At 40.8% G+C, this 20636-nt stretch overlaps 1 protein-coding gene and 1 long non-coding RNA gene across 4 annotated transcripts in view; one reads left to right on the forward strand and one right to left on the reverse strand.

Annotated features, from left to right (window-relative positions):
• ASAP2 (ArfGAP with SH3 domain, ankyrin repeat and PH domain 2) overlaps positions 1-655 on the reverse strand; it is an 84378-nt gene extending 83723 nt beyond the window's left edge. For all 3 annotated transcript variants that reach the window (XM_036380297.2, XM_054514313.1, XM_036380295.2), the window contains exon 1: positions 404-655. In XM_036380297.2, the coding sequence (XP_036236190.1) occupies positions 404-529 (126 nt within the window). In that variant the 5' untranslated portion in view covers positions 530-655. The remainder of the gene's footprint in view (positions 1-403) is intronic.
• Positions 397-20636, forward strand: part of LOC118684982 (uncharacterized) — a 38494-nt gene continuing 18254 nt past the window's right edge. Inside the window, exons 1-2 of the long non-coding RNA XR_004979915.1 lie at positions 397-464; positions 3026-3137. This is a non-coding gene — a long non-coding RNA (uncharacterized LOC118684982). The remainder of the gene's footprint in view (positions 465-3025; positions 3138-20636) is intronic.

The following is a 20636-nucleotide window of genomic DNA, read 5'->3' on the forward strand; positions in this document are numbered from 1 at the left end:
TGACGGAGGAGACTGCAGAGTTCAAGTTCCCCCACCCCCATTTACGAAGAAAGCGGCCGGAACCGCCCAGATCGGGGCTCCTCGGGCGTCAGGACGAGCGAGAAGCGACGGCTCGGGCTCCCCCAGCTGAGGGCGGCGGACGACCCTGCCCCGCGTGCGCTGAGGGGCGGGCGGAGTGGGAGCCCCGCGGGCCGGGGGAGCGGCGCCCCGGCCCTTCCCCCCTCCTTTTCTTTCCCCTCTCCACTCGGGCGAGCCCCATTTCCATTTCCTCGAAGCGGCAGCCGAGGGCGCTGCTCGGGGCCGGGCGGGAGAGGGAGCGGCAGGAGCCAGCGCCGGTAGCGCCTTGTTCTCTGCAGCCAGGCCAGAGAGGGCTGCGCGCCCCGCGCCCCCCGCCCGGGCTCACCTCCTCGATGGCCGCCACCGTGTTCCTGCACTGAGCCATCCGGGTGGTGAAGTTGGAGGCGGTGGGTGACTTGTAATCCTCATTGGTCTCGGACACGAATTCCGACACGGAGATCTGGTCCGGCATGGCGGGGCGGGGATGAGCGAGGGGAGGGAGGGGGAAAGCAGGCGGCTCCAGGGACAGGGAGGGGAGGGCGTAGGGGGGGCTCTCCCTCACATCGCTCGGCAACCGGCGGCGGCGGCAGCGCCCTCCTCGCAGCCCCGCTGTCTGGAGCGGTGTTGTTCCTCCGCCGCCACACAAGGAAATTCCCCGCACCCACACTCCTCCTCCTGCTCCTCCCGCGCGGTCACGCAGCACCGGGGGCCGGGCACACGCCCAGCCGCGGGAGCTGCCTCCACACCCCGCCCTCCCGGTCGCTTTCTCCCTCTCGCTTTCCTCCTCCTCCCTCGCTCCCTCACACGCTCGCGGGGCGGGGGCGCGGCCGCGGACCCCCGGCAGCCCCCGGAGCGGACCTGCCGCCGCGCGCTCGCCACCGGCGCCCGCCCTGAGAAGATGGCGGCCCCCTCCCTCTTTCCCTCCCTCAGTCCGTCCTCCCCCAGCCCCGAGGGGAGAGGAGGTGGCAGGCGCCGGCTGGGTAATCCCAGCGACAGGCAGGACGAATCCAGCCGTGTGGTTCGGATAGTGTTTAACAACAAAAACCCAAGGGCAGGGGAAGGTGAGGCGCCGTGCCTGCCTGGCAGCAGGGGGAACAGGTTGAAGCCCACAGGACAGGTCTCCGCACTGTCCCCTCCGGGACTGCTCGCAGGTGCAGAGACAGTCTCTTCCCTCACAGCTCGTAATTTATGTTTCAACAGTTTAATCTGTTTTACGAATTCGTTGTCTAGTTTAGAGAGAGCTAAAGAGAAATGTTGTCGTTCCCAAGAGGTCGGTGCAAAAATAATTTTAGGCTAAGTAACGTTTCAATCTAAATTCTTGAAAAGCTTTTTCTGTACTCAAGGAATAAAGCTATAAAGCTTTGTTCTTCAGTATAAAGCCACAAGGATCACTCAAGGCAAAAAGGGGTGAAACTCATCCGGAGCTGTGGTGTTTGTGACTGATGCAGCAGAAAGGACACTGGCAAGGTGTCCCTGAAGCATGGTGTTGCTTGCATTGGGAATAAAGGGGTTTCTTTTGGCCTCAAAGCCCTTAGGACTTCTAGCTGATTCCTGCAGAAAGCTTCAGAAGTCTGTATTTTGGCCCAGAAACTCTCCTGTGGCTCTTTCACTCCCCTCTGGTGATAGTTATTAGCTTTCTATAAGTGATTCTTTATTACTCTGTTTTAAAACTCTTCGGGGAATTCAGATGAGTAAGCAGGTACTCTTTTGCTGCCATTTGTAAAATGTCCAAATAAATAACTGTAAGCCTGCCCAGATGTTACTGCCCTTTGCAATCCTTGCTAGATCCTTTAGCATAAATAATAAAGCATGTCAGCCATATTTATTTTACTGGTTGTAGTAAATCAGATGAATGAATGCAGGGTCTATCTGCATGTTCTCTCAGTTTTTTAACTCTTAGTAGTTTTCCCATCCTAATCATTCCTCATTTTCTCCAATGAAAGTCACCACTGTTGTTTTGCTTTTAACTTCATTGCTGCTCTCCTTGTTAATACTTATGTATGATCAGTTACTACAGCATGTAAAGGTATACATTGTTCTGCTGCTAATGCATTAAATTTCTTGTCTGTATTTGTACATCACATAATAAATAAATATAGTTGAGTATAAATATTAATTCTTGCTAAAAATATGTGATCTTAAATTTTCATTTTTTGCATTAGCTGTTGGTGGTACCTTTAAAGCAACACTTATCACACTATTACCCAAACTTAGTAACACTAGCATTCTTAAACTGCCTACCATATCTTCCAGTGCAGCATATTTATTTTGATATTTTGAAGGGGGTGAAAAACTTGGGATCTGAAAGGCAAATACTCCTAGACTTTAACTTCCTGCAGCAGCTCTTCTATCAGATATAGTGTGCAAATCTGCAACATAATAATGCAGCCTCTAGTGGTTGCATCCACAGTTTGATATTGGAGTATATGCAACTGAGATGGTGTCATGGTTTAACTCCAGTCCAGTACAAAGCAACAAAGTACCACACAGACATTCCTCACTGCTGCTCTGCCCAGTGGAAAGGAGAATCAAAAAATAAAGGAAGACACTTGTAGGTTGAGCTAAGAACAGTTTAATAATGGAAACAAAATAAAATATTATAATAATGACTATAATAGTAATTTTATTGGGAAGGAGTGAGAGAAAGGACTAAAACTGAAGAGGAACAAGCAATACATGGGACAATGCTCACCAGCCGCTGGCCAGTACCTGTCCCATCACCAAGCAGTGGTTGATGCCCCCAGCCAACCCCAGTTTATGTGCTGAATATAACATTCAATGGTCCAGAATATCCCCTTGGCCTGGTCAGATCAGCTGTCCCAGTCATGCACTTTCCTGGCTTCTCGTGCACCTGCTTGCAGGCAGAGCACAGGAAAATGGGAAGTCCTTGATTTAGAGTAAGCACTACTTAGCAACAACTAGATTGGTGTGATATCAACATTATTCTCATATTAAATTCCAAACACAGGATTGTGCCATCTGTGAAGAAGGAGATTAACTCTATCCCAGCTGAAAACAGGACAGACAGTACCATCATGCAATGAGTCTTTGAGTTCTACAGATTCTCTTTTGTACAGCAGGTAAAGTTACATGATTGCAGTGGTATCTGATCTTCTTCTCTCTTTAACTTAAATGGATTCAAAAATTTGCCATCTCAGTGAAACTGCAAGGCCTTTTTGCTTGACAGACTGTGCATTTGCCTGAGCTCTTCTCTTTATGAAGCTAAAGACTTGTGCTTGGGTAGACCTTCTAGAAGTTGTTTAGACTTGATATCAAGGCTCAACAGTTCAAAGAATTCCCTGCCTCTGTTGTGTTTTAGGACATCAGCTAATTGCATCTACAGCTATTATTCCAATTTTTCAGTAGTTAAAGAACTATTTGGTACTCAGGCTTTTCTACTTGTAAGCATTCTTGTACACAGGCATTATTTAATTTCCTAGCTTATTTCTTGATAAACCAAACTGAACAATTCCCCTCTTTTAAAGAGGGCAGAGTTAATTTGAATTGCTTTGCATTGGCCACAAATCCAGACTGAGTATCTAGGTGGTGACTGTGAGTCAGCTGACACATGGCACCTCATTACTCTGCAGTAACACTTTTATTAGTGTGTGCAAGTCCTGTGTCTCTCACTGAAAGGCTGTTTTCTCAGCCCTTCCATCATTTTTACAGTTCTAACACCTCAATAAATTATTCTCCTGGTTCTCTACTTCTTCATTGTTATATTCAAGAGTATTATTAGACTTTCTGGTCCCAATGTCATGCTCAGGTTCATCTAACCCTATAGTCCGGCCTTTAGGTATTTAAGAGTGATACTTAATTTCAACACCCCATTCTTTGAACCTGTGAATAAGTATTGAAGTGGAATGCCTTGATAAGGAGACAGCTGTGAACAAAGCTTTCTTGTGCAGAATGGGGTACTACTATCTTGTCTCTAGGTTTTCCTGCTTGCTTCCTCACCATGGCTCCTCCTGTTCTGGTTTTGGACCCTCCCTCCCTCAATAAAATGCCACTACATTCTTTGACCCAGTCACTCAGTTAGAGATCTTCTACTAAGGAGAAATAAACAAAAATATTTTCCAAAGATTCATGCTCTGCACATTGCTGAAAAGCTTCTAATCTGCTGGATACACACCGACTACAGCTCCATTAGTCAGAATACTTGATTTGTACAAACATTTCTCCCAACACTGACTTCAAAACAACATTAATGGTTACATCAGTCAGTGTTGTTAAAAACATGTCATCTTCAAAATAGTAAGACAGATTTTAAAATAACTAATTTTCTTATGTTTTTGTTTATTTGTATGGTTGGTTTTGAGCCTTTAGAAATCTTATCTCTATGTCAAAATCTTTATTTGCATCAGTGAGAACTCAAACTGAGGACCAGGTGCTATAGAAACAGAAAAATAAGGCAGCCTCTGGAGACCTTGATATCTAAAATTAGCTAATGAAAGGCAATTGAGTTAATATAAGGAAATACTGGACCATTTTTGGTCTGTACTACAGTCTATGATCTTCACACACTGCTGCCCAAATGTTTCTGTAGACATTTTAAGTATGATTTTCAAGAAGGATTATGTGATAGATTGGTGTGTTTAAGGGGGAATTATTGCAAGAATAAGGGTCAACATGAAAGAAAGCACAAAAGACTTTGTGTCTTTGAAATTTAACATGTTAGAGTCAGAGGTAAATATCATGGATCAGAGGAAAAATTAATGTCTGTTTAATGAGAGGACATGCTAATGGACTTTTGAGAATAGCAGGGAAAGAACATGATGATATGGTTAGAATATGATGATCCCTCAAGCATAGGGTGCCTAGGATAGGACCCAAAATGTATAAGGCTTTTTTTTTTTAACCCACAGCATGTTGTGTCATTGTTGCCCTCCACTAACCAGCTCCATGACAGATTGTTTCTGTTTGCTCTATCTTTATTTTATGTCAATGGTTTTTCACAGAATTTCTTTATTTGGTAGCTTTAGGTAGTTTGAGGAAATACTTTTTCTTGGCCTTCTTTGTGTATACTCAGTACTTACAATGATTCTGAGGTATATTTGTTAATTCTATGAAGGGTGTTTTGAGGGAACACAACAAGAAGATGGTCCATAGAAAATCTCATTAGCGTCATCATTTATCTTTGAACTTTAAAAATAGGCATGCAAATGAATGTAGTCTGGCAGCTGCTAATTACTGGGTGACAATTTTCAGGCAGGTGGATGGTAGAACTCAGGAAATTTCTATAGTATATATAATTCATAGCAGCTTAGTAAAACACTTTGTGGTGAGCCTTATTAGTGGATTCTGCTGTTTCATCCCAATTCTTACATTCTTCCTGTGAAGTATCAATCCCTGATGTTGATTGTTCAGAGAAACACTTTCAAAACAGCTTCCACTTTTGAAAATTTGTTACTACAGTTTAGGAGAAAGATTTCTCGTGATTTCTAAATGTATTAATCCCCAGAAGAGCAAATACTTGGTTATTTTAAAGTTTTTCATATGATTTTGGAGGTGTAACTCATGTTTTAATGATAACAATTACAATATGTAGCAGCTTTAGAATAGCATGTGTGTCTGCTCTTTTAGAATTAACTTGAAAATAATTCCTATTTGAAAATTTATTTGGCCTCATAGGACTATTTCCAGAGATTTATTTCTACAAATTAGTGCAAATTCTGCAAATAAAGAAGTTAGTTCAGAAAAGTATGGTTTTTTCAGGTCCTTTTGCATTTGGAAGTGCCTACTTGAAAATCTGGTTTAAGCACATGTGATTGTATGCTTTACCCACCCTTACTACCTTTTACATCATGTACCTTTGCATTGCTCTCAGACTTTTGTGGAGAATTTCAAAAGATTTACTTTGCCTAGCACTAATAGTAACAATTTCACCTGTAATTGAAATAGTAGTGTGTAGACGATAGCAAGATGGAAAACATGGAGTTGAGTGTTGGCAATTTTTTCTATTTCCCTCAAAGTTCCCCAAAGATATTATTTAAACCAGCAGTGGGGAAGCATGCCACTCCAAGGGTAAAACTGGGCAGGACTGAGTCTGTAACATCTTCTGGTGTAACAAGAATTTTGCTTACTGAGATTTGGCAGAGCTACACCACATGTTTTAATTTAAATTCAATACTAATATCTTAGGGTCACAGTATTTGTGAGGTATGCCCTGGATGAATGTGAACACTGCTGTGTGTTACCTTCAGGATGCCCTCGAGCAGTGCCGCCCCTCTCACGGAGCCTCGGGCTGTGCTGTGCTGAGGATGAGGCCTCAGGCCCCTGGGCTATCTCAGGAATGCACATAGAGGGGAAGCCCTCCGGGATACTGACTCCTGTAGTTACCCTGCTAGAGTCTCAGAGAGGTTCTTCTAACATGAATCTGCAGAGCTTGTGTTTCCCCTGGCTGGGCTGCTGTCTCACCCTGTGTCACCATCCCAAACCACCACAGCCGTTCAGTCTCTACACTGGGCCATAAACCAGCCTGTTGACACAAGGGGAGGAGAGTAACTTCTGCAGAGGAAACTCAGTCTTTCTAGTACCCAGGCAGTTGTAAATTCTTCTGCAGTCACAATGTTCACGAGAAGCACATGCTGAAGGGTCACTTCTCAAGCCTCAGGTCATGCTGAACCTGTCATCATTCCTGTCAGTAGCTCAGCTGTGTCTAAAGACTACACAATGGAGGTACCCTTACACAGACATGGCCTTTTGATCTTATTCTGATCCTACAGCTCCAGATCACCAATGAAAATAGGCAAGGTCAGCAGCCTGTGGGCTACTTTTGCACTCACCAGACTATATTCAATACACTACTCTGTTGTGTCACATCCCTGATGTATAGCTTGAGATAAGGTGATTTCTCTTCTGAGAAATTAAAGAATTACAATTCCGTGCCAGAATCAGCAAAGTTTCAGGTGACAGCACTTACATGGAAGACAACTGGATCATGTTTAGGAATGAAGAGACATTAGTTCCCATGGGCACAAAATGGGCAAGATGAGGAATGTTCTCAGATTCAAGAATTTTTAGAAAGAAAGAAAAGCCTGTATTGTTGTCAAACACAAAGCACCTTTATTCCTCTCATAAATTTGCTGTAAAGGACCAGTTCCTGAAACTCAGTTCAGAAGACAGCAGTGCTCCATTGCCCCACTGGAATTTAGAATCTTGAAACTGGTCTGTCTTCAAAAAGCTACTTATAATACTACAAAACTCTAAGAAATTAAATTCAGTAGACAAAGACTGTCTAAAAATGAGAACTAAGACTGAAGTTCACCTGGCTTTAACATGGAAAACAAGCATAGCAATTCAAAGTTTCCCCATTGTAATAAGGTATGGCTCAAAACAAAGTAGAATTTAAACAAAAGAGCATAAATCTATTTTGTTTCCCAGAGTCAGGCTTGCAATCAAGAGTGTAGCATATGAGATCAAGCACTTCATGAATGTCTGCTAAATAAAATATGATGACCTTTAAAGTGAAGAATACATTTAGAAACAAAAGTAAGCCTGCAAGCCTGGCATCTTCTATCCTTGTATGGTAAAGTCCTCACTTATTCAAAAATATGCAAGATCAACTGCCTTGAATGGGAATATCTGGCAGTGATGAACTTAAAGTAACATGCTCTAGTGGAAGGTGTCCCTGCCCTTGTCAGGGGCATTAGAACTGGATGATCTTTAACATCTTCTTCAGCCCAAACCTATTCTATGATTATATAAACTTGGATGCCTTTCAGGGGCTATACTTTGCTACATTTTTTGCTTGCCTGCATATGATGACCTGGAATCCATAGCAACGGTAGAAAATTAGTTTGGTGGGACAACTTCTTGGTGGTAGGGGACATGGCAGGTCCTAGGCAGTACAGAAAGGAACTCTTTTCCGAGTCGTGGTTCTGCTCTTGAATTTTGCCTGAAGATCATAGTCCAGAGGTGTTCTGGACTATGGAAGCTACTGACGCTTGTACTTAGCTACTTGGCATTCGAGGCTTACAAAAGGCCTGCATCCTCCTGTGGGAACTGTTCATAGCTGCTCTGAGTGGTAGGGAAAGATGCTACAGAGACTGTACAGCTTGGGCCAACCCCTGCCTAAGGAGGCTCAGGCAGAAGGATTTAGTGGAGAAGTTATACTGAGAAGACATAGTTTGTATAGCATGGCACTGTGACTATATGGATAGACTGGAATCGAGTGTTTCAGCTGGAAGGGACCCACGGTGACCATCTCTCCAAGTGCCCTGACCACCAGGGCTGACCAACGTTAGATGTTGTAAAGGTTGGTGTCCAAACACCTCTTAAACACTGACAGGCGCAGAGCATTGTCTCTTAAGGAAGCCTGTTCCAGTGTCTGACCAACCTCAGAAATGCTTGATGATGTCTTGTCTGAACCTCCCCTGGTGCAGCTTGGAACCATTCCCATATGTCCTGTCACTGCATCCTGGGGAGAAGAGCTCAGCACCTCCCTCTCTTCCCTTGTCCATTCCTCAGGAAGCTTTAAAGCTTCACCCTCAGCTGCCTTTGCTCCAAACTAGACAAAGCCAGTGTCCTCAGCCACTCTGTGCGGGACATGCCTTCCAGCCTTTTCACCAGCCTTGGTCCCTCACTTTGCTAATTATGGCTGCTTCAGTCACAATGACTCTGCACTTCATGAGTTTGAATTTAGCATTTTGTGGGTTTTAAGCACATCATTTTATTTCCTGCACTGCCATCTAAAAATAACTCTGCAGTCTGCTCTCATCACACTTACCATAGTACCACAGTCTTAACTTTCCTTGTATCTTACCTGTATATGCACAACCTGAGTCATTACCCCCCAACACTAGCAGCTATCCATTTTAAAATGCAGTCCTGAGTATGGAATTGCTGCCAGGCACTTTCAGAACTCAAGGGGAGATCTAGCAGTATTCCTGCAGTTGCAGGACAGTGGATGTAGGGACCGTCCTAGGATAATGTTGTCGTGTAAGTAGACCTAATATGGCAACAGAGTTTCTTAGAGTACAATTATAATGTTTTGAAGTACACAAGAAAAGTATGTGGGAAATGGTGAACAGGTGAAAAAGCAAAGCATGTGGATTTAAATAATCTCTGCTGCTTCAAGAACAGCACAGGCACTTAGGCAGTAGAAAGATGTGCATGTCAGAAATGAATAGATTAGCTAGCACCTAAAGGCATGTAGACTTCAGAGAGAAAACAGAATGAACTAAACCTAAATCAACACAGCAAGATGTGTATTAATTTTCCAGTCTTCCTTATTACTTATTAAATACAGTTTAAGGAAACAAAATAATTTCATTAAACAGGGAGAATTGGGATAACTAACTAAGCAACTTTAACTCTTTGAAGACAACTTTTATGATGGTAATAATAAATCCACCACAGGCGAAACATTCTAGCTTTGAACTTTATCCATGAAATCATTATTTTGCCACTGAAAAGAAGACCAAAAAAATCAACTGTTTATTTATGAGGCATTTATTTTGGATAGAGAATTAAATCACAAGCATGAATTATATATAAAACATTTGTGATAAATGGAAATAACGAAAAAGCCTGAGAAAATACAGATTTGTCTGAAGCACTGCATTATACACACTGTTAATGTTTGCTACGTAACAGACAATCTGAATGAGGCTCAGAAGGTCTTCAATATGTACAAAAACCCAGAGTGCTGTAACAAAGACCCCCTTTCATTGGTGTTATCTGCAGCTGATCCCTACTGAGCTTTGTGGGATTAGTGGCAGACAGTGACGAACTTCAGTAGAAATGTACAGACTTTTGGATGCCACAAAGCTCAGTCCTTTTACATCAGCTTTATTTGTATTTGAACTGAGTTACACTCACTTCTCTTAAGGTATCTGACAGTCTTTCTTTTGGTGTCACTATCTAATATCTAAAAGATAGTGAAAAGTAGTAATGAGCACACAGTTCTCAGTGGCTAAAAGAATGTGTCATCAGTACCTAAAGGAAAAAGAGCAAACAATCCTTTGGTAAAGTCCAGATAGGATGAAAAATTTACATAATCGTGATATGCATTAAAATAGCAATAACAAAAAATATTGCTACCTCAAAAATGCATTTAAATAGTCCACTCAGGAAATAGTAACACTTAGAACCCAAGGAGATGTAATAAATACCCTGTGCTGCAAGTAATTAACTTTTCATGCCTCAGCACAAAAGGCTCTGAGCATATTATCAATGAAGTGAAACAAATCACATGCCAGCATGTTGCTTGGTGCGTAGGAGATGATTAAAAATAATTTTTTTAATCCTTCCTTTATGCTAACATAAACATTTACAATATTGTATGAAGCAAACAAAAAATAAACACCAATAACTGACTTGCCATTAAGAATTCAAATGCAGCAGTGCTTGGATGCAGGGCACTTGCTTACTTCGATGCATGTAAGGAGCCTTAAGGCAGCCCCTTAATTCCTCTGCATTAGCATCCCAAGTAGCAGCTCAGGAAGGAAATCTGGCTCCACAGAACTAGACTGTCCATATGGGTCAAAGTAAGCTGAGAAGAGGATTTGCTTCACAATTGCTGCCTGCATGAATGGCAAGTTATGGAAAGTATCTTCACTGGCCTGAGAGCTGATGCAATCCACTCCCTCCTGTGGTTTCTGAGCATCTCTGAAATGATGCTACTCTGGTGTAAACTGCAAGCAACCTAATTTGATATTTATGGGCTTACAATCTAGTTTTGTCCTGTAGGAGAATAATAAATTCGGCTAAAACTTATAAAAAATTCCACTATATGCTTCAAAGCACATATGTTATTATGAAGGCAGCTCAGACTTCTTCTGACACATTTTTAAGTGTTAGAAAACTTGTTGAGTAAATACTACATTGTTTCATCTCTAACCAGGGAAAAGAATTAGTGCAGTAATTGCAAAGCAATTTATGAGAGTCAATCAAGAGGTTTGATATAGCATTCCAAGGAAATCACATGATTTCCATTCACATATTTTCATTATCTTTGCACTTGCAGACAACACAACACTCTGTTTCCAAAGCTATTGTCTTGTGATAATGCTCATAAGAGAGCCACTACAGTGCACAGCTGGTTTTGGCCGAAGGTAGAGATTTGGTTTACAATACATATGTTAAAAAAAAACAACATATATATATATATATATATATATATATATATATATATATATAATGAGGAAGTTCTCTAATGCAGGATGTCTGATTATTTGCCCAGATTGATCTGCGATCCTTATGGCTTGAGTTGTTCTGTTTTTACTTTTTCACATATACAACTGCAAAATTGGAACAGTGTAGGTACACCCTACCAATGAAAATTTTTCGTTTCCTGCACTTAAACAAAAAAAAGTCTAGATATTGGTAGGTCCTTTTAAAAAATCATCATGTAGGAGCAGGATAAGCATAGCTGCACACTGTTTTTCAGCTTCTATAAATGTACCAAAAAAAGGTAAACAAAACAAAAAAATTGAAAAGAAAAGAAAAGGAAAATAAAAATACATAGCCCATATTTTCTTTTATACAGGAAAATTTATGGAAACCTAGAAAGTGGAGTTAATTTTCACATACATATATAATGAAGTATAAAGTGCTTGTATGTTAAATATGTATCATACTGATGGAGCCTTTATAAATGTGTAAGAGAGAGATTTATTATTTATATTGCTCCAGGACTGTACTTGATTCTTTTCAGTAAAAAGCAGAAGGATGTGTCTCCTTCCTCAAAGAATATAAAATGCCTCTTAAGCAGATATATTGGATTCTGTACCTTTAAATTTGAAACAAGCTATTTTATGGGGATGGGATGGTGTGCAGAATGAAATGTAGCCATAAATGTTAAGGTTTGTGACATACTGTGTATGGCTCAAACTGTTATATCTATTCCTATATGCATTCAATTAAAGAACCCATCTTCAATGATGTAGTCTAGTACACTCCTGGGAACTAATCCAATGTCTTTAGCTATCTGTTTTACATGAAACCAATTATTGTAATATCTCTAATGTCTAAGTGGTATTGTCCTGAGTGCTATTTTCAGCATGGTCCAAAGTATTGATTTCAATGAGCTTATCTATCTATTCTACAAATTTATTATGCTCTCAAGAATATCCATGGAGTGACATTAGCATATTTTTATTCCACAGCCAAATGTTCAAGCAAAAGTAATATGAAATAAATAATCAGCTGACTAAATTTAGTGCTCTCCACTTCTGTTTACATAAAATGACCTCTTGCTTGATCTCCCTCTGTCCTCATTCAGAGTTCCCTGAGACAGCCCACATCCATTACGTGTTTTAATGCTGTTTTTCCCTGCTGCTATGTGATGCTAGCTCAGCTCTGCTATAGACTGCAAGCACTGTCCCAAAAACTCTGGAAAAGATAATTAAAGCAGTGTTATAGGAGTTTGCAGAAGAAAAGTTCTGTCTCTAGCTACCACAAATTATCATTGTTTTACAGCAACAATAAAACATACCCAGAGGCACTGAGGTCTCAGTTAGGCCACTATTTAACCACGTCTGAGCTAATGCAGTTCTCCCTTGTGCAATTCTGCTTTTCCAGAAGTACAAGGGGGATAATTATCTAGTCCTAAAGAGTGTTTAGGCTTTGTGCATTAACATAATGCCTGTTTGTTGTAAAACAATGTGTTGTTTTCATACACTATTGTTAGCAGGTTCTGACTTTCTGTTTGCATGACAAGTGCAAGTTTGTGGAAAACTTCGAGCAACTGCAAGGCAGCTACACATCATTATGACTTCTGTTGCCATTGGCAGGGTTTGTTACTGGTAGCTCACTTTGACTTGCTGGCACTGTCTAACACACACTCTATGAGCTCTTCAGTGACCTCATGTAGCAATCCTGCACTGACCTCATTTTATAACAAAGTTTTCATTTATGCCGAGATTTTATAAAACTTAGCAACAGAACAAGTGGAAAACTTAGATTTGGTGATGCTGTGGAATGCCTTTATTAAAGGAAAATAGCTAAAATGCAATGGAGTGACAAAACCCAGTACTTGCATCTGAAGCACAGGAAGGGGAGGTATGCAATGATTCAGTGGCAAGGTGCAGTGGGGTGACCTGGTTTTCATTTGAGTGAATTTACTGTATGTCTCATGAGGAGCTTGCCAACAAAGCTTTAAACAAAGACCATGTTTTAGGGTCTGTCTTGTTAAAGAGGTCTCAGGATGATTTAAAACTTTTCAGATGAGACAAGTACGTACAGCAAAGTGTGTTGTTTCAAAGGAAGAACATGAACTTGCTGGTATGACTGTGGGGACACAACAATAAAAGTGCAGTGAGGAGGGATGCCTGCATGAGTAGAATAGTAAAGGTACCAGAGTAACACTAAATATCTGTCTGGAAGCTCATCTTGTAAGCTGCTCTTGTCACAGGTAGCCAAGACATTGCATGCCACACTTATTCTAGGATAAAATCTCTCAATGTACTTTTGTCTGAGAAAATAAAAAAAAAAAGAATTCTGTACAGGGAATACTAAAAAAATCTTCTGTCTTTTGAATGGCCAGGACATAATGATTTTTTCCATCTCAAAAATCCTGAGATGTCTCTCCTTTCTGATGAGTTTTCTGTTGGAAAAGCATGCAGTTATCCTTTCTTCCACTAGCACTGGATGTCTATTGAGACTGGAAATCAGCCTGAAGCTGAATCAGGCTTATGGACTCAGTAACAATGGGAAATACACTTCTGTTGGCTCCATCTGTCATATGCTTATCAAAATTGCTAACACATCGAATGTATTTTGATATGTAACGTGTAATAGAAACAATAAATCCTTTGACTTTCACTTCAGGATTGTATAGAAACATAGCCAAACTTTAGATGTGTTTGCTTTCATTTTCCTAATTTCTGGGATGTAAGTTCTTAAGCACTAGCCTGCACTATCAACCTATTGAATTAAGCTTCCTCATGCTTGTGGTGACGGTGATTTTCAGCAAAATCTATAGGAAATATGCATTGGAACAAACATCATCCAATGGCAGTTTTAACGGAAAGGAAGTTGTTATTTATTGAATATTGCTGGAGGGGCTAAAATAGCATAAATAAACAGAAGAGAAGACAAAGGCCAAGGGAAGTACAGTCTACAAAGCTAATTTAAGCATATTTGAAACCTCTGCAAAATTCACATGAAAAATAAAAGGATTGCTTTATGATATTTTTCTCCACTTGGCCCAAATTCCTATATTGCAATAAAAAATCAGGATTTATCAGGGCATCCATCAAGGATGAGTATACAGTTATGTATAGTATTCCTCATTTAAGATTAAGAAGATACTAAACACTTCCATGTCAAAAAAGCAACTGAAGCACCAGCTGGCTTCATCCAAAAGAAAACACATATATATACAGAGGAATTTGTTGGGTATTGTTTCATTCTTTCTGGTTTGTCTTTACAAAAGGAGGCAGAACCATGACTTGGACAAAAAAAAAAAAAAAAAAAGGATAGATAGGGCACACCCACCAAAGTCTGGTGATCTGAGAAAAAACTGAGAAAGAAGAAGGGATTTTTAATCAGATTTTGAATGGGAAAGATTTGAGGATGTGAGTATAGAATTATACAGTTATTTTGATTTTTCTTGTGTTTTGAATAAAAGAATCTGTTTGGAAATAAAGGGAAGAATCAGAGCAATTGCTCTCAAACCAGCTCCCCCTTCTCCCTGGCACAACCCCTCTAGAACCCAGTAAACTGGTCAACCTTTTGAATCACAAGGCAATAAGAGTGTGTGTTTGGAAACAGGAGACTGGAACTATTAACAGGATCCAGAATAAACCTGCAGTGTACCAGGATGTCTGTTCTTCCAGGACTCATTTTACCACCAGAAAATCTGGAATCAGATGATGACAGCTTGTATTTTACATTGTCATTCAGCACTGGAGTGTAAGCAATAGCAGAGCACTAAATGACATTTCAGCCTGTCCCTTGGGACACAACAGGCACCGCTTCCAGGCTTCCTCTTCTTGTAGCACTGCATGAGCACATCCAAGCAGCTGAAATGACACAAACAATGAGATTCAGCTACACAAATGCATGAGCAAAAGGACAACCTAGCTGCTAAAGGACAGTAAAAAGTGGAAAAGCTCAGCAAAATTACTATTTTCATAGAGGAATTTAACTGAGGAGTACAAATAGTTGAAAGAATTTCTGTGCTGATCTTCAGTTTCATTATTATTACTTTCAAATCAGATCATGCATGTAGTTGAATAAAATAGGTTTGGTTGACAAAATAATTGCTGTACCATTCTGATGTTATCTTAAAAGAGAGGAGGTGATTCCAGAAGCATTTTCCCAGAGTGTACTTGTTAGTGCAACACACTGAAGGACTTGAGGAGAACTGGATAAAGAACTTAATATTATTTAACAGTCTTAATCCACAGAATAGTGCTCAAATAGGTGACAACATATAATATATACAAAAGCACGACTTACTAAATCCTTCTGATTTTGGTGAATATGAGCAATTATTTTTATTTGAATTAAATTAATTCAAGCAAATTATAATAAAGGTAATTTAAAGAGCAATTGAATAATAACTTGAAGACTGAAGAGGAATGGTGTTGAGAGTATGGATTGCAGAGTTATCTGGGCCTCTGATTTCTGAGCAGAATCCTTTCAGTGTGCTAAGAGGGGACTCTGATTGCAGCAATATTCTTAACCACATCCTGGTAATTCTTTTTCATACCTAATAAATCTCTTTATTGCTTTGTTTGCTCTAGGATGCAAATGCGATGATGTGTATAAATTATAAGATCATAAAAATTTAGTCAGAGGTGGCACAGGTCATCAACTCATCCCAAGATTGTATCACCAACTTCCTCACAAACCTTATCTGACCAAATTCTAAAAACTTAGTGAGTGTGATTGCTGAAAACAGTGTAATTCCACTGCTCTGCTCCTCTCCACTAAAAAGTTCTGAAGGCTATTATGAGGCTTCCCTTTGTTTTTCCTCCACAGGATAAATATCCTTTATTCTTCAATTCCTTCCTTGTGTTTCTAGACCTCCAATTGCTTTTATTGTTCCCTCATGCTTTCTGTCCAGATGATGATACCTTCTGTGTTTTTGTTGGAGAGGGAGCAGCTGATGGAGTGGTAGTGCCAGTGGCCAAGGAATCTCTGCACTTTGTGCCACGTTCTGCTCTCCTGAAGCTTCCTCCACCATCATACCATGGCATCTGTGCCCTTTGTGTGGCAGTTGTTATATTTCCCAGGACAACAAGATTCCTTCTAGCACTGAAAAATCCTTCTGGTTGAGGAGCAGTGGATTGTAAGAGTCGCTAGATTGGATGGACACAGAAGGACGCATGATGAGATTCTGACCTTTCCAGCTCTCCACAGTCCCTCTGCCTGCCGGACCTGCCCCGTCTTTGCATAGTTCAGCCTTTGTTACATTTAAAAAAAAAATCTGTTACATTTTAACAGCTCTGGGTTCTCTGCCCTTTTGCCAAGCAGAAAAGTTGCAAGAGTAAATTGGAGGATTATTAACGTGGTGTTGGGAATAATCAGTGAACCTCAGCCTGGGGGATGTAGGCCTTGCCAGCCCTGTGCCAAGTCTGGGGTCCAGGGTGGGTGCAGGAATAACACCTTAGAAAAGACTGTGAGCAAGCTTTGCAGAGCACAGTTGTTTACTGCTTTCACTCCAGCACATGTATAATTTCCCAGCCCAGCAAGCAGTGGTCAGGGATTGTGCACAGCACAGTCGGTCAGGGCATTCTCCTCAATTTGCCCCTCCCATTTGTCCCGGGTGAGTGAACAAGCTGTGGCAGGCACAGGTGGTGACCGGGGCTCCATTTGGGCTTCTTGCTCTCTGTCTGGTGCCATCTGCTCCTCTTTGCTCCTGCAAATTCCATGCAGGAGACAGCAGAGAAGCAGAATCCTTTTCAAGTTAGTCTGAGATTTTTCTTCCCTTTTAGGAATATTCCTCTGGCCTTCAGGTGATCAAGCACATTTTCTCCAGCCACCCATGAATGCTCATAGCACAGCTATGAGACACCTCCTTTCCCATGGGATGATTTCAGAGGGGCAGTCCCTTTATTCGCATTGCTACAGTGACTTCCTAAAGCCTTAGTTGAGGCCTCTCTCTGTTTACAGTGCTATGGCACCTGGAGCTGTCACATCTGAGCTGCTGAGTTCCTGCTGCCCCACTCAGCCCAGCCACGTTCCCATCCCTCACATTGCACAAGCTCACAGAATTATGTGGTGAGCTGACTCTATAGCTGCTCTGACAAAAAAATAATCACTTTCTTGGCACAGCCAGCTGTCAGCCCCCTGAACTGTCTCAGCATGTGGTTGAATTAGAAGCGGTGGTAACAAAAGAAGAAAAGAATGGGAATGTAAGTGGGAAGTCCTGCAGATGGCAGAACTACAGTGACCCAGATTTAGTACCACTGATAGCCATACAATTGCACTGTCCCTTTGTGGTGTGTGTGATGAGCTTTAAGTGGATCCATTCCTCTTCACACAGCTCTCTGACCACTTCCAGGTAGATATCCAGCCTACTGCTGCTGCTGAAGGTACAGGTGAACATGGTGGGTTGCTCATGTGGCAATAGGCTGGAAATTAGGATGATAAACATTGTATCTAAAACTAAGTGAGGTGGTAAAGGTGAGTGATTGAGCAATGCACAGGTCCCACATGATTGTGGAAACATGGCTTAAGTATATAGGTTTCCATCACTTGCTCTGAATTCCCTCTCATGTCTTCTGATTTTTTTTCCTACAAATCCAAACAATTTTGAATTCTGATCCTGTCAGTCAATGTCCTTTCAGTCTTCTGCAGTTTCATGTTGTCTGTAAATTTAATAGAAATGTTGCCTAGTCCATCATCTAGGTTACAAATGAAACTTTGAATGAAACTGGACCTGGGCCAGATTTTTGTAGCCCCAAGCTTGATAAAAATAGGCTTCCTGATCAATCCCTCAATTTAAAAAGTGGGTCCATTAATAACTACTCTTAGCATATTGGTGTCCAATTAGATTTTGTACCTACCTTCCATTACTTTCAACTAAATGTCTTCTGAAATTCATCCCTCCCAGCTGCATGCCACCTTCACTGTATTAATGGAATCTCATATACCAAGATGATAAGCATTTTCAGGGACAGTTTATTTCACCTCTAAAGGCAGCTCATTTCTACACTTAAGGCCACCTGAATACATAGTAGCTAATCTTCCCACAATGGTGGGAAATTAATATGGTGATTTCACAACAGAGTGACAATAAATAAATTACCTGTCACTGGTCTGCAGTGACAGGTAATTTCTGTGAGTGTTTGCAGAATCTAGAAGTCAGCATCTTCCTCATCTCTTTCTTTCATGCCTGTGAATGAAAATACTTGCTGACTTTTTTTCACAGAAAAGCAAAAGAAGCAGAGCCTCATTAGTGGTGGCTGTTCTCCATAGTTTTGCAGCCAGCAAGACTGTTTATGCTTTTCTTTATGGAAGTGGGGCATATACATGGCATCCCCATGGCAGGAGAGCACACACATTGTTTAAAACAGTATCTCCTTGCACATTTTGATAACCTGTTGAGGTTGCAAACCCAGCTGCTCCCACAATAAGCCTTTATATTCTAATGCTATGATATAGCATCTTCAGTATTGTTCTTTGAAATATTCTGTTGTTCTTTTATGTCACTGTCTTACAGTTCCCTACTTTCTGCAGGTAATTGGCACTAAAGGGAAGGAGCTGGCAGGTAACCCCTGCCTCATGTGTGCTCTCTGTTTAGACATTAGTTTCACTGGTAAACTGAAAGCCAAAGAAAAAGGTGCATGGCAGTGGAACTAATAGAAATAATGTCAATTGATAACAGCTAAAGGAAGAGTCTTTCCTTCCACAGTATTCAGAGGAAAGCTTAACTGCAGGCTCACGACTGATTCAATTTCATACATGAAGCAGTTCATCTCTGCTTTTGCAGAGTGTTTGCAGTGTTTTTGCCAGTGCTTGCAGTAGGTTGTGTCTAGAGGCAGTGCTGGCTTTGCTTAGTGAGAAGGTATTATTTGAAGTGTGCCACCAATCTTTAAGGCACAAAATCTCCTGTACACATAAGCAGAGAAGCATCTGAATATAAAACACTTAATTTAGGTTTGCTGTCATGGGATAGCATTTGTATGGTGATACAAGTTCACTGTGGTGATGGTGTTAAGCTCAGAGAAGTTATTTTCGCTCTTCTTATACAAGAGAAATTGTAGAAATCACCAGATTTTTTTCCCTTTCTGACTGAATTATTTTGTTGGTGGTGATAAAGATGTCTCTGTAGTAAGATGGACAGAATTATGTCACAGCAACATGCAGTCAGTCTCTTAGTCTGCCAGATATTTCAATTTTGACCTTTACTGTCTGCAGTACTGGAGTTAATTATGACTGGACAGTACTTACCACTTTTAGTCTTCACAGAGATCTCTTAGCCAAACTGCTTGCTAATGATAACATAGTGTCTGTTCATAACTTCTGTGTTTTTTAATGTCTGTGTTGGCACCGTTGTAACAGACCATGATAATGACCTTCAAATTGTGTTACGCTTAGATGTCACATCTGGTAATCACTTAGCACACTGATACTACATCAGTGTGGTACAGGGGTCATGACTCCCCTTTGCCCTGCACCTTGCTAGGTAACACATGTTGCTATAAAATCAAGGTAAATATGATACAACTCTCATATTTAATATTTTATAGTCAGTTTCTGGGATATAAATTAATACCTCACCAGGTAGAGGTGAAAAACATCTTCAGGCAGAAGGGCTTAAATTCTTGATCTTCCTCTGTGGCAGAAAATCCACAGGGTGTGATACTGCATGTAGAACTGTGATTTAGAATTTTGGAAACTTTTGCCAGAGAACTTCCAAAAATATGTTGACACTACCCCACTATTTGGAAGTAGTAGGAAAAAAAAAACAGGAAAGCCCCAGTCACCAACAGAAGACCACCATCTTGAAACAGAGACATTTGATCTGACAGCTCTGAATAGAAACAGATTTCTCAGAAAAATGTTCAAGGTCTCTTTAAGGGGATGTCTCCTGGAGAAGCATTACGTTATTGTTCCCTGCAAGCAAGAAAAAGATCAGAGTCACAGTAAGAGTTGTGTGGGATGTCCTTTACAATATGCCTTGATTATAGAAAAATTAGTATATGTTTAATTCTGATTTTACTGCCTGAAAGAAGAAATAAGATGCTTATGAGAAATTTATTCCTAAATTAAGTGAAATCCACCACAGTCTAATAGTTTTAATGCCAGGATATCTTCCCACAGTCTAATCAGAGAGACATTTTATTAAGCAAACAGCATCTGACATTACTATTGCAGTGTCAGCCTACTCTTGCTAGAATGAAACACCCAATAAAGCTATGTAGGATGCAATTTTAGAGTTTTCTAAGCTGCTTTTTTCAAAGATATGGAGATATTTCTCCTTAAAGCAGAGGAAGTAGAAATATCAGTAACTGCTGTTGTAGGTTACCACCCTCCAGACTTTCTATGAATGAGATCTAAGATTTCAAGGTTAAAGCACTCATTAATTTTTTTAGCTTCCAGTAACTACAGTATCCACTTTATTAAAAACTCTTTGAAGATTCTCAGCAAGTTCATGAAATCCAGCTGGCTAATTCTAA

Source organism: Molothrus ater, chromosome 3, assembly GCF_012460135.2.
Source record: "Molothrus ater isolate BHLD 08-10-18 breed brown headed cowbird chromosome 3, BPBGC_Mater_1.1, whole genome shotgun sequence".
Lineage (NCBI taxonomy): Eukaryota > Metazoa > Chordata > Aves > Passeriformes > Icteridae > Molothrus > Molothrus ater.